The 14,298-nt window shown below is 40.7% G+C and overlaps 2 protein-coding genes across 4 annotated transcripts; one reads left to right on the plus strand and one right to left on the minus strand.

The window, feature by feature from the left end:
- Positions 1–937: 937 nt before the first annotated feature.
- alkbh4 (alkB homolog 4, lysine demthylase) lies at positions 938–3,644 on the minus strand. Its single transcript, XM_010733567.3, has 3 exons — positions 3,457–3,644; positions 2,883–3,071; positions 938–2,076 (listed from the first exon to the last, which is right to left on the minus strand). The coding sequence occupies exons 1-3, from the start codon at positions 3,571–3,573 to the stop codon at positions 1,555–1,557; spliced, it is 828 nt and encodes a 275-aa protein (XP_010731869.3). The 5' UTR covers positions 3,574–3,644; the 3' UTR covers positions 938–1,554.
- Positions 3,645–4,310: 666 nt separating this feature from the next.
- On the plus strand, positions 4,311–13,800 carry lrwd1 (leucine-rich repeats and WD repeat domain containing 1). Of its 3 annotated transcripts, none has more exons than XM_019274790.2 (16): positions 4,311–4,388; positions 5,778–5,864; positions 6,046–6,280; positions 7,236–7,355; positions 7,558–7,704; positions 7,801–7,893; positions 8,422–8,778; positions 9,014–9,128; positions 9,228–9,334; positions 10,165–10,375; positions 10,454–10,526; positions 10,803–10,946; positions 11,262–11,368; positions 11,909–12,070; positions 12,319–12,428; positions 13,589–13,800. In XM_019274790.2, the coding sequence occupies exons 2-16, from the start codon at positions 5,785–5,787 to the stop codon at positions 13,730–13,732; spliced, it is 2,205 nt and encodes a 734-aa protein (XP_019130335.2). In that variant the 5' UTR covers positions 4,311–4,388; positions 5,778–5,784; the 3' UTR covers positions 13,733–13,800. The 3 variants fall into 3 exon arrangements, with proteins under 3 accessions (XP_019130335.2, XP_010731867.3, XP_027129131.1); XM_010733565.3 differs by having other exon boundaries at positions 9,017–9,128; XM_027273330.1 differs by lacking the exon at positions 4,311–4,388 and adding an exon at positions 5,580–5,598.
- The last annotated feature ends 498 nt before the right edge of the window (positions 13,801–14,298 follow it).

Below are 14,298 nucleotides of genomic sequence, written 5' to 3' on the forward strand. Positions count from 1 at the left end.
CCCGGCTCATAATAAACTCGGGCTGTTAATCAGCCACACAGAGCGATCAACAAACAGGTTGTGCAGCAGCTCCAGCCAACGGCAAGCCAGCGGTTAGCGTAAACAAGGATGTCCGGCTGAGGCCTTCAAAATAAAGGTATGGTCAACGACTACATGCAGACGTGCAAATTAATGGAAGCCAAAATAAATGTCGAGTATTATGTCAAAAGTAGGTTAAAGACTACATAAAAAGATAAAGATTTACTGCTTTTGAGCTGAAAACTCTATTTAATTCCTTCTTTTCGTCTATTGTTTAGACTAGTTTATATAAAATAAGTTTGCAGCTTATTAATTTCTCTATAGGGAAATTGTTGTGCAACAGTTGCAGTGAAAAGTAGGAAAGAGTGTACATATTTTCCTTGTTTATCCTGCAAGGAATGCCAGTTAGTTCATCTTTGAGGCCACAGAAATTGGCAGCTACCGGCGGGTAGGTATGAATGTGGTTGTCTGTGAATGAAATGCGTTTGTAGCCTGAGAGGAAACACATTAAAGAGATCTAAAATGCTAAAAACATGACTTGAAAAGTAGTAAATGAGCTTAATCGTAAAACAAAAACACTAGTATGGTCTTTTAAAAGGTGTGTATAACGGATGGTAAGGATGATGACCTTTACAATCGACAGCCACCTCTTTACTAAGATGCTCCTGTGTACTGCAGCGGCTGAGGAGCTCAACCTCAGACCAGCTGGTGCCAGCAGTGCTCCTGTGTGGCCGTGTATTCACATTACCGCTGATCAGCCACACCAAAAGGCAAAACCACGATGACGTACGAAATCTGAGAACCCCCCCCCCCAGCTTCAGTCACAACTGCAGGGAACGTAAATACATACAAAGTGTGTTCAAATGTGTTTTTATTTTTTATTAAAATACATTGCATGTGTTTCTTGGCCCATATCTACTTATTAAAATACATTGCATGTGTTTCTTGGCCCATATCTACTGGACAAATATACCTCTGGCTAGAAACTGTTCCCTATTAAATAAAACAGTTACGATATTCAAGGACAAACCAATATATGTTATACTACCTGAACGTTCATGTTAATAACAACAACAGCGACCACATTTGTGAAGGACAGTAGGTCTGAAAATCATGTAATAACTGCATTTTTTATCATTTTACGTGATTTGTGTTTGAATTTGAATTAATCAAGCTGCATCTGCTTCTGTCATCACTTGCAAAAACAGTTACATTCAACTATTCAAGGTGCAGAACTAAGCGGTGCTTCGAGTTCTCAGGAGCATTGTTGATTATTCAAAGGCGAAACAAAGCTTGTAGTCTCTTAAATGACCTTGGACAGGTTTTTGACAGACACTATGAAAGGTGAGGCCCCATTTCAGTGCCCATGGATTCAAGACAAAATCACAAAAGTACCAAGGATATTAAATTCATAGGCTATGCCAAATGCTGCCAAGAAGTGAGGCCTTCTTAGCCAAAATTTAAAACCCTAAGATATGTCCAAGGAATCTGGATGCTGACCTCTGACAGTACATTCCTGTGCATCATCACATTGGACTATATTGGAGTTCCTTGGAAGCTCAAAGCAATGTTCAACAGCTGAGCTCCCAGCTCTGCCTGCTGACCTCCGGGTAGGAACTCTGCAGACAGCTCTCTGTAGGTGCTGCAAACTCTACGCCTGTGCACATCCTCCCTGTGAATGGCATGTTTCCATCTGTGCCGCGCCTCGCCGTATAGCACTACTAAAGATCTGCGAGGAAGCTGCACAGCTGTGTGGATTTCCTCTGCTAGTCCCAACTCTGGCAGGCCCTGTTCAAGGGACATGGTGAGTGTGGTGTCTGACAACATGTTGATGGTGACCAGGCGTTCCCCCCACAGCCAGGAGTCGTCTAGGTGTGGATCGATGGCGGAGCCTCGCTGAGGATGGTAATCGAGGTTGCACTGCTCTACTGGTTTAAAGTCTGCTAGACTTGGCTCTTGCTGCATCCGGAGCATTAGTTTTTGGCTCAAAGCCGGGAGTCCACTAAAGCCACCTAGACGCACTTTCTTTTTCTTGAAGTTAACTTTTGGGCCAAAATCCTGCAAACATAATGAGAAAAACCTTTATTTATTTCAAATAATACTACTAATAATATAACATTCATGGGTAACTATCACTAACTGTTTACTTGAATACTTACTCCTATACTTTGTTTGGGCACGTATGATGTGGAGGGAGTGTCACTGACATCACGAAATTATAATGACCGTAAATAATAAATAAAAAGTATAGACATTGTGGCAAACTACGAATAAGCTGGAGAGAATTTTGATGTTTTACATTTATTTTTGATTATGAACTATTAAGTATTTCGGCAAAGCTGTGTAATATTGTCCAATAATTTAGATTTTTATGGTACATAGTTAGTAATGTTAGTTACTGCATATCAAAAATGATCTAGTCCATCTCTGTCCATACTATCAGCAGAGGTCCCTTTAGACACCATGCATACATTACCAATGACAACCTGGCAAACTTTATGCAATGCACGTATTGTTAAAAATCTCACCGAGGTCATTTAGATTTAGCCAGAGGCCTGTGAGTTTCATCACAGATGCTGCATTTTGCTGCAGCACATGCCAAAAATGTAGTTTCTGGTGTAAGAAGACAGATTTTTGACACTGGTGAGCACAGTTTAATAAAATTAAGTTGAATCTTGTGAGTTGTGCGCAAAACAAATGTACAAATTATGAGCACAACTTCCCAACGCCAGTACAACACAGTTTTACAGCTTACTGTCCTATGAACAATCTCATTGTTATACTATGTGACGTGTGCCATGACCCTGGAAGACCAAATACAAAGTTAACTGAGGGCAAACAAAGCAACACGTGTTCCACATAACCTGTTTCCTTCGACCAGACTGGGACTCAGTCCACACATCCTGGTCCATTGAGCTTATCAGCTCTTCCTCCTCCTCTTCTGATATGAAGTTTTCCCACAGGAAGACACCAGGAAAGAGGAAGGATGCAGCCGTGGCATCTTTGCAAGCGGCAAGCCTGGTCTCTGGATCGTAGAGGAAATGATGCACGGTCTACACGGACCAAAACAAAATAATCATTTTAGGTCTACTCTACTTTAAAGGTGGGGTGGCAGTGCTGATATTGTGATTTGTCATGACAGTTTGTGACATCCAGGTGCCATGACATGGCCAGCAAGTGAAATATCACACAGTCAAGCAGAGGCAAGTGTACAGGATACAGACATCATGTTATAACGATAATAAACAACATATATATTTAGTATTATGTCGTAATAACGACAAAATACTGTTCAAAAGGCTACTTCAGTAACTTTTTGGCAGATTAATGTCCTATGAGGGCATCCATAGCTATTTGTGAGTGGAGCTAGCCGCAGCTATTCCCGTTTCCCGCTCCCAAAACAATGTTTAAATACATATTTCAGCCAGATATGTTTACCTTTATTTCATTCGCCTCCGACTGTTCCTTTCCTTTCAGCTGTTCACATACGAGACACCGCCGGATGCCTTTACAAGCGCATGAAGCGCCTCCGTCCCTGCTGTCAGGAGCCATCATCCTGCATCTTCTTCTCGTGTAGCTGAAAAAAAAAAAGATTAACAGCGTCACCTACCGAAATGTTTGGTCTCATCCTCCACACGCTGCTTTATTTAACCTTTTTCAACAAGAAAGCTCCAACGAAAGGTCACACAGACATGTTTTAACTCAGCAGTACAAGCTTTTTCATCTGTATGTATCTGTATTTATTCCTATTTGTTTGCCTGTACTATAGACAAACATATAGAAATTAAAGTTTTATAGGAATGAGAAATAGAACTACAAATAGAGATAAAAACAAAAAAACTATATACAATTAAAATAGGCTGTAGACAATGAATTACATCATTTAACAGATCAGTGCAATAATGAGACTGTATATATAGAATATGTTTTTATAGGATATAGGAAATAATGCAGCACTGACCTAAAAAAAATTTAAAAAATAAAAATAAACAAACAGATTATAAATAATACAGTATCATAAATCGCAAAAATATGGAAAAAAAGCAAAAAAAAATAAAATAAAAATAAAAATAAAAACAAAGGGGAAAAATTATATAACATGAAATATAAAAATGTAACATGTTCATTTATTATTTTTTATTTATATTATATTTTTAGAGATCATTTTCATAGTTTGAAAACATGGTTTTGAATGCATGCTTTATTTTATATATAATTATATAATTATATAATAATTGGACTTAGCCTGGCAGTCCATGTTCAGGGTATAAAAACAGAACTTAAACCACGCCCACCGGATATACGCAGTTTCCCCGGGAAATCACATTTTCTACTTTGGTGGTGAGTTCAGTGAGCTTGCAGAAGTACTGGTGAGTAATTTATCCTTTAATATTAAAAAAATCATGACTCCTAATGTTTGCTTACGGGAAATAAACGTTTTGCATGTCCAATACAACCCAAGTATGAAAAGTTTATCGTCTGTAATGCTAAGACATACAAAGACTTGGTGGTCGGTGCTACCAACGTGGCTCGCTAACCTCTGTAGACCCTGAGAAACAAAAACAAAAAAAAACATCTTTCGAGCATGATACATTTTCTCAACAGGTGTGTCGTAATAAAAGCAGAAAACGCAGATTTTAAATCTCTGAAAAACTCATTTTGTTCGGGGTTAAAACCTCCAGGTGTGTCCGAAACTTATTTTGTTATTGTGTCGAACAATAAGAACTCAGGTGAGTGGCCTCTTCTCTGTGTGGAGTGCATATACACTGAATGAATGAATGAATGAATGAATGAATGAATGAATGAATGTGAATGATGTTTTTTATTGCAGGAAACTTTCCAGTCATAAAACAGATTCAATAAGAAAACAAGACTTTCAGAAACAAAGATGTATTGAAACTCATGGGGGCATTTCTGCAGATAGTAGTGGAGTAAACTAATTTTTTTTAAAAAGCATAATGACCAGGTGGATTGTAAACACACACAGTGGATTACACCCTGTTGTAAGGCAGAGTTTAAGAATAGTTATAGCCACAGTAACATACAGACTACCACCAACAACAGGCGGTTTTGACCAGACATGCATACCGATGCTTTAACACTGCATGCTGTGATTGGGTAAGCAAATGAGCAGCCGAAGGCCACAAATGCAAAACTTGACTGAAACCTCTGAAACAAAGAGATTGAGCCTCAGCATCAACAATGATCTCAGTGTCTTGTAATACTAGTATCCACTGCTGTATAACTTCATGTTTAATAACATGTAGAATGAATGTGGGCGCATTTAGAGCATATTCGTTGATGGCAGGGTAAAAACACTGAGAACCACTGCTTTTGTTATATTCAATGCTTAACAATTGTGTTGAATACGTTTCAGCTTTTTACATCCATATTCGTAAGCTAACAAAGTCCTTCTTCGCTGCTTGTCTGTAGAACAGTGCAAAACTTCTTGTGTATTGCCTCACGCATGGCCCCATGTTCATACAGAGCACCTTACTTACTTTCCAGTGATTGACATTCTCATCTTGCTGTGAAGGCGGAGGAGTACTGTAGGAGTACTGTAGGAGTACTCAGGGTGTGGTCAGTACACTCTTGTATTAAAGCAGCAGCAGAGCACACGTATGGACCTACCCATTAGTGATGCTCTGTCGTAACAGACTTGAAGTTTTCAACAGAAGGCAGCGCTGAGTTGACGCCGTCTTTGCTCTACAGTTACGTCTCTCGCATATTAATTATTTCATTGTGGTCCTTTTCTGCAGATAATCAATGGAGAAAATAACTGAGAAACTTTTACTGGAGAGAGGCTCTCCAAAAACCAACAGACTGGAGCAAATCAAGACACTGCAGTAAGCATGCTTTCATTCTTCATCCTTCTTGTCAAGTCTTCTAAAGGGGAAAGAAAAAACCTTCATGGAAATATTGCTGCATTGTTTGTATTGTTTCTGTTTGCACATGTGACTGATGCCATTTTAAAGTAAAGTAAATTTCTCGCTTTATGGACGCTGACTGAATCTTTCTGTTGTTCAGTCTGTCTAAGCTGGGGCTGAAGCACCAGGACCTTCCAGTTAAGCTGCTGTCCCGTCTCCAGTCCCTGGAGCACTGGGATCTTTCTGGGAACAGGCTGCAGGAGTTTCCCAAAAATCTAGGGCTGCCTGCGCTGCGATACCTGGATCTCAGCGACAACCAGATAGAGGATGTTACCACTCTGAAATCTCTGAGTGGTCTGGAAGAGCTTAAGTTGGAGGACAATCTTTATATCACTGTGAGGACTTTGCCAAAAAGCTTTTTATTTTCTTTTAGCTTTCAGTTTTAGGGAGGGGGCTCTTTTTGGTAAATCTCGAGCAGAATTGTGGGTCAGTGGTTAGTAATGTCACCTCACAGCAAGAAGTTCCTGTACTTAAGTCCACCAGCCGGCCTTTAGGTGTGGAGTTTGCATATTCATGTTGTCTGCATGGGTTACCTCCCACGGTTCAAAGACATGCAGATTATGTGAACTGGACTCTTTTAAATTGTCTGCTGGTGTGAATGGTTGTCTGTCTGTGGTTGTTCCTCACCTTTCACCAAGTGTGAACTGGGATAGGCTTCAGCCCCCCAGCATCTTGTACAGGATAAGTGGATATCTATGACTTTACCTTTTAGTTACTGCTATACTTTGCTTAGGAAATACATTAGCAGTTTAAAAGAAATGCATAAATCATTTGTAACAGACAATACAAAAAGTCAGTTTCTTTTAAAACCAGCTAAATGCTGACTAAAGTTATTTGTTATTTAAGGAGAACTGCTTATTTTAACATGCCCACATATTGTAACCAAATATTTAAGGAGTACTCCAGCAAGTTATCATTGTGACTCCTGTAATAGATGGGGGGAAAAACAGATCATGAAAACAATCAAATCTATCCCAAGGGAGCGACCTGGGAGCTCCATCATGGTCCTTCGCTTTGACCCCTCTATCTTCCCGCTTTCCTGTTCGTATTTGGCTGCATAAATGCAAATAATAATGGCACGGACGACCCCAATGGATAAATATTTTCTCTATTAACTGTACATGAAACGTGACATCATCTCCCCCTTCGTGGCATAGCAATGGGAAATTATATAGAACGGAAATATAATGTTACCATAACTTTTCAGTGTGTATTTTTCAAGAGGCCTTTCAAACTAAAATGACTTCACTAGGTCTTAAACTCATTGTTAATATAACTTTTCTTCTTCAGGTGAGTGATAATTACAAGTTGATGGTGTTGTTGCCCAACCTGAGAATGTACAACGGTAAAGATGTCAGCACTACTGCCAACCACTTGCGCTACGTCTACACAGAGAACCTGAGGACCAGGGTATGAAACCAGCTGCTATGATCGAGATCATAAAATGTTGTATGGCAGTAATCTGGCGTTATACTCTATTCTATGTCATGCCATAGCCTAAGAATGATGTTGACTGTGTCTTTGAAAGTGAAATATTCATGCTGCAACGTCGCCCCATTTTATTGCATAAGCTGTTGTTGTTTGTCACTTAAACTGTCTCTGTTCTTTTTAGATAATTGCAGTTTGGGAGAAAAGCTTCAGTCTCCCGGATCCCATCACAGCACAGAAAATGTCCACATTGGAGGCAGATTTTGTCAGCACCGCCCGTCAACAGGTTAAATTTGGACCGAGTTCGGTCAGCGACTTCACTAAATGGAAAGTAAGTTCAGGATGTTCGACATCGACTGCCAGACCCCTGTTTTTGTTGTTTTCTGTCATGTTTAGTAACAGTCTCAAAACTCATTTGGTTTTTCAGGTGGCGATTATGGCTAAGGAGTATTTTTGTTCTCTGACAGAACCGAAAGAAGAACCAGAGAGCAAGGAGGCTACTGACACCAAACTGAACTGTGTAAGATTTTAAAAGATGACTTGCTTCAACATCTGTAGCACAGCTCTGCTGGGTGGTCAGTGTGATTCTGAAACTACACAGTGACTTTAGAAAGTAGCGTCCTCTACAATGTTTTGTATTTATAAACCTCTTCCACTCCAAGTGGATGTTAGCACACGTGGCCAGTGTACTGTTTTTCAGAGGCTGTAGCAGTCTCAGTTTTAAAGCTTAAGTGAAGCTACTGGTATCATATGAAACTAAAAGATGTGAGGCATCAGTACTGGGCTGAAGGGACTTTAAAACAGACAAAACAAAAATGGTTTGTACAGCAGCTGCATCTCACATTAATCTTCAGGGTTCTAACTTTCAAATCATATATACCACTTCTGTGTAGCTTATACATGTTTAAAGGATGAGATTGGTTAAGAAGAGGTGAAGTACAGTAGTGGTGGGTTATACAGCTGATGAATAGTAAAGTAAATTCAGGATGTTGTGTAAATGATTTGTTCTGGACTTGTTTTAAAGCTCGCACTGCTTTTTTTTTTTCAGGATGTCAGATCTCCCACCAAGAGGAAACCGCCAATGGACTCCAGCATAAGCCTGACACCTCTCAAGATACTGCGCACAGATCCCCCAGCCGCTGAAGACAGCCCCCGTAAATCCAGTCTCCGCCTCAAACCTCTAACCCAGACCGATGAGGTCAGATTGAGCCCCCGCAAGAGAAGTCAACCACCCTCCACCCCCAGCAAAGGACCGACGAGGCCAGAGACGCCAAGGAGAGGTTCTAAAGTGCGACAAACCAAAGAGGACGGAGCTCACGTTAACCAGAAGGAAGATGTCAGCAGAAAAGAGCTGCAGAGAGATGCTGACATGCAGCCCACAATAAAGAGCTGCAGCAAGACACAGGTAATGTGAATAGAGCTATTACATACTCTTATGTTGTTTTTTTATGCTATTAAAGATTTAGATGTTTTGTTTGGAGCTCCAAGAAGTGTAGCTGTGAACCGATATTAGCTGTAAGAGGCTTTCATCTGTACGTGAGTACTAAATGCCCAGTGACTGTTAGTCCCCCTTTTCTCACCACTCTGCTTTCTCCTCCCCTCCCGTCTTCCCCCATGTCCATGTTTCCTTCTGTTTCCAGCAGCCGGTCCATCTGAAGCCCCTTCACATCCTCCAGTGCCACAGCAAACAGAACAGCTCGGAGGACTTCTCTACCCAGCTCTGGGCATGCGCTTTCCAGCCGCCAGATGCTACTGGTACTTGTCTACAAATTTCTAAAAATCTCAGATTTGTCAGGGCATTTTAAGGCCTTTTTTAAAAGACCAACATTCAAGTCTCTTGTCTTGTATGAACAGGCGCTGGTGGAGGAGACCGTTTGGTTGCTACCTGTGGCGGAGACTCTCTCTGTGTGATTGACTGTGAAACCGGGATGGTGATGAAGAAGTACAAAGTTCACGGAGAGGTTTGCTCCATTTGTTCTCCAAGTCTTAAGTCTTGTGATTCCTTCCTCAATTTTTGTCCATGGTCACGTGGTTGTGGAGTAATTCCTGAAGTCAAAGGTCAATGGTGAGGTCAGGAAGGAAGAAAGTGTTCAGGAGCCTCTGATGTCTTATGCTGTTTTATTTATTGACGCTTGGCCAAGGAGAATTAGAGACACTCTCAGAGTTCATCAGAAGTGCCTGAGTCGGTCTCACATTCTGTCCAACTCATCCTGGTGGATCGACTTTAAACCTAAAGATAACACCACAAATACTATATGCCCAGAATTAGTCAAAGAGAATGTCTTTACCCGTGGAGGTGTTATTGTCAACATATTCTAGTCTGGAGACACAGATGTCTGTTTACGCAGATTGGAACGTCAACAACAAGCTATCTATTATGTCTAGGAAGGCAGCAATAGGTCTCTTCGACCCTGGCCACCAAAGTGTTGAGATATGGTGGCACCGACTGGCACCTACTGTTCCCAATCAAAGCCAAAGAACTAATACTGCTGAGGACCTCAAGGCCCACACATGACCTCGTGTAACCTAAAGATAGAAAATTCCAACGTGCTTGCCTATTTTATGCTTACAGCAGCTAGCATGAATTTTGCATTAGCACACGTTATATTGATTTTTAGATTCATACTGTAATTGTTAAGTATTGATTTTGTGCCACGTGTGATGAATTTATGATGGTGCAGCTTAGATGGCCTGATACTGGGGAAAACGCTGAGTATGCACAAAAAAAAAAAAAGAGTGTTTGTATCATGACATAAGCTTTAACATGGCTTGTATCTGTTTCTCACAACAGGAGTTCTTCTCCCTGGCCTGGTCCATAGTGTTGATGTCTAGGGGAGGCAAGGCCTCGGCTCAGCACTGCAGCATTCTGGCAGCTGGTGGGAAGAGAGGACTGGTCAAATTGATCCACCCTAGAAACAACGTGGCCTACGGGGAGTTCAGAGCCAGCCGCAAGGCACTGTCTGTCCTCCGCTTCAACCCCAACAAGGGAAACTTCCTCTTCAGTGAGTCACGACTACCTCTTCTGATCAGCATTCTTTTCGTGTGTGTGTGGTCTCACCAGTTGACCTTTTCTCTTGCAGCGGGATCGTACGATAACAAGATAACGATGTGGGACATCGGTGGAGTGGACAGCCAGTACAACTTCAAAGTTGTGTGAGTATTTTTGCTTTTATACCCCGCTAAAAATGGGTCTTTAGAATACATTTTCTGTACCAGAAATCTTTGAAACGATTCCTTGTTTAAAATTATATACATTTTTAATTTCATTTGGTATCAGCAAACTGAGTCCTCTGCTAAATTTCAAATTCTTTGAGTCTAAACAAATCTCAGCTGTAATTATGTAACTGTAATTATGATGCAACAGCAGCAGGGCAATGTAGATTCAGGCTGTGATTTTTGAAAATATTTCTGTCCTGTCTGTCCTTCCAGTCAGCTGCTGATGTTGGAGATGAGCGCTACCCCGCTGCACATTTGCTTTCCCCCAACATCCCCAAGTTCGCACCTTCTGACTGCCTCCGAGGACGGCCTGCACTGCTACGACACACAACTCGGCACCAACAACACCACAAAGAGGTAAACCATCCAACGCGTGTGCATATGCTTGCGTTCTTGTTTGCTTGTTTAGAGAACTTTTGGCCGATCCTGCCAAAAGACAGATAATTACTAAACACAACTGATGAGTCCGACTTATTCTGCAATTTGCACATGTTGAGCAAATTCTTATCAGCATCAGATCGGACTCTAAAAATAAAACTTTGTTTCTGAAAGCCTGCTGTCCATGTCCCAAACGTAATACTAACAGATATTTTTTTCCAGTTCTACAAAATATTGGTGATAGTTGCATAGTTTGTCCACTGGAGTTTTAATCTGTTTTTTTTTATTTCTCAGCAGGTCAAAGGAAATGGAGATAACTTTCCCCATATATAAGAAGGAAGACAAAGACCATGACTATCACACCATTGACGGTCTGAGTTTTCTAACAGATGACATTGTGGGTAAGTGAAGCTCTTACAGCGTACCACTGTAGTCTTATTTACAAAGCTTAAAAGAGTTAATATCACCACTTTGGTCCAGACGGAAATGCCTCACCTGTGGATTCCCATGATGTTTTGTATAACTTCATGGTCTCCAGAGGATGAATCAAACCCCTGGCCTCGCCTCTAGTGCTACCATTAGGTCGGCACTTTTTATTGTTTTTAAATTTCTCAACAACTATTTGCTATTAGATTTGGTAGAGATGCTCAGAGGGTGAATCCTAAAATATATATATATATAATGGTATCATGACCACACATGGCCATGACTCCCAATGAACATGTCTGTCTGTGCATTAGTGTATTTATTTGTTGACTATGAACTGGCTATAAAACAACTTAAGAGGGTTAAATCTCTATGTTGCTCAGTGATATGTCTGCAAATGTGAACTTTTACTTTTACGGTTTGACATGAAATCAAATTCAACACACAAGAAGGTCATTGATTTAAATTCCACGGTTGCTCTTTGCTTCAGTTTTCTTCTTTTTTTTCCCTTCTAGCCTCCAAGAACTACTTGCACGGTTGCATTTACTTGTGGAGCTGGAGCAAGACCAAAACCCAGAGGCCTGACAAGAAGAGTAGGGCAGTGTGTGCTGTGGTTCTGGCTGAACTGCAGTGGACCAACACTGAGATTCCTTACCTGGCTCTAAACACCTGTCCAGGTGAGTCCAAGTCATGTAATCAAAAGCAGTGGGATGATAATAATAAATTAATCGTGCTATGATATCTGTAAATTCAGATCAGCTCAAGCTGCATTTCCAGTTGTTTTGTTCCACTTCAGTCAATGACTCACCTTGAGGCGGGACTCCAGTATATTGTATTTCCCGAGCTTAGTGTTTCAGTAACAGAGCCGGTCTGAACTCAGGTTGAGGTTGTACTCTGTGTGTCTGTGTTCATTTTCGCTCTTTAGGCCAAGCCTACATAGTGTGCGGCGATGACAAAGGCAGACTCTGGACCTACCACGTCACCAACCTGCAGAAAAACAGTTTCCAGAGCGGGAAACCCATCCAGCCCACCGAGGTATCCGTCTCTTCCAAATGTCCTGTTACTTATAACATTAATATTGACGGGGAACGATCTAATAATTTATTTTTTTCTGTCAGTATGATAACTTTACACTCGCCAAATGAATTGCTGAGATCTGGGAACATGGCAAATTTCCTAAAAATCAGTCAGACGGAGAAAAACACAGAGTCAGCCAATCAGGCACATTGTAAACAAACCTGGGGCGCTGTAAACATCCATTGCAGTTTTATAGACCAACTTTCTGGTTCAACTGCTGTAATTACCGCTGGCTTTCCAGTGCAATAAGGGATAATTACTGACATGTTGTGTATTTAACTCTTTAAATAAAGTCATTTAGAAGCACTAGTTCTGTGGCTTATTCTAACTTTTAATGACTCCAATAAAAAGTCTTCTTACATCAATATAAATGGACAAAAAGCAGCGCTGTCACCATTCAACCTAATGAATGAACTTTGACTATATCTTAAAACATCTAACATTACGACATAAATTTTTAATTTGCCCACTAATGACATGACAGAATAATGTCAATTTGTATTTGTTAGAAAACTCTACACACTAGTGGCATTTCATTATTTTGTCAGCGTGTTCTCCTTTCCATTCAGGGGGAGCTTACAGTCTCTACTCTAGCAACATAGCAACAACAAAGCAACAAAGAAAAAAAGACCACCAAGGCAGTATCCCACAAACTGCAAACGAAACAAGACAAATAAACCCATAGTACCTACCCGTCACGATGCAAACAAACAAACTTCCAGACGGACAAACAAATGGACTTACCACAAACAGGATACACCACATTTGAACCCCACCCGCCTCACAAATATAAACATACATACATGTACATCGTAAAGGCAGTCCATCAGTACACACCAAATAAACATACTGCAAATGAATGCTTGTTTCTATCCACTACTGTTATGTGAATATATATATAGGAGTTGGTTTGTGCAATAAACACTAGGTGGCGCCAATTCTCCAGTTATAAAAACAGATGAGTGCGCAACAAGATGATGTTATTGAAAGAGCTCATTTGATGGACACACAGCTACTGTCCAGCCAGACCAGTTAACCCACATCATCAGGTCCACCTGGATTACATATTCTAAACTTTGCTCACCTCTCGGTTGCTAATGTGTTCTTTGTTTTGACAGGTGTTGGAGTGGCCGACCCCGGTCAGGAAGGGCGTCGGGCAGGTGGAGGGCCCCTCCATCAACAGCGTAGCAATGGACCCCGAGCTTCAGTTCCTGGTGGCCCTCAGTGACAAGAATATGGTCATAGTGTGGAAGAGAGAGTAGTCTACCTGAGTGATACAAGCTATGTGACTGCAACTCATGAAGAGAAGTCTTACAGATTTCCAAAGCTTTTTTTGTACTGGGAAAAAACAGATGAGTTTTTATTTCTTTTTTACTATTTTTATTTTTAAAGGTTAGACATCAGTTAAAGTATTGAATGTGATGGAAGACAACTTCAGTATAGATTGATGAACCTACAACTTATTTGGAAGCTGCATTGTAGAGTGCAGTCAGAGCAAGAAACAGCCAGACATTGCATTAAAGCAATGCAATAACAGTATTCTTTTTTGATTATTATTCATATAAAAATGAAAGACATATAATTGAAACTTTTTAATTCTATTATGTTATACTCATCTACTTAAAGCTCCCTTGTTGTAGAAAGTGAGACTTTCATTTTTAGAATAAATGAGCTGTCAGGACTTCTGTAAGGTCGCACCCTCGGCCACGCACCCAGCACGGCTCACTGGTGCCTACTGTCCAGGTAAGCTGCAATCCATTACCAGAGGTATGATGTAAAACTATATTGAGATGGTTTTTGGTAATTAATACCACAAATATATCTGCTT

Source organism: Larimichthys crocea, chromosome XXII, assembly GCF_000972845.2.
Source record: "Larimichthys crocea isolate SSNF chromosome XXII, L_crocea_2.0, whole genome shotgun sequence".
NCBI lineage: Eukaryota > Metazoa > Chordata > Actinopteri > Sciaenidae > Larimichthys > Larimichthys crocea.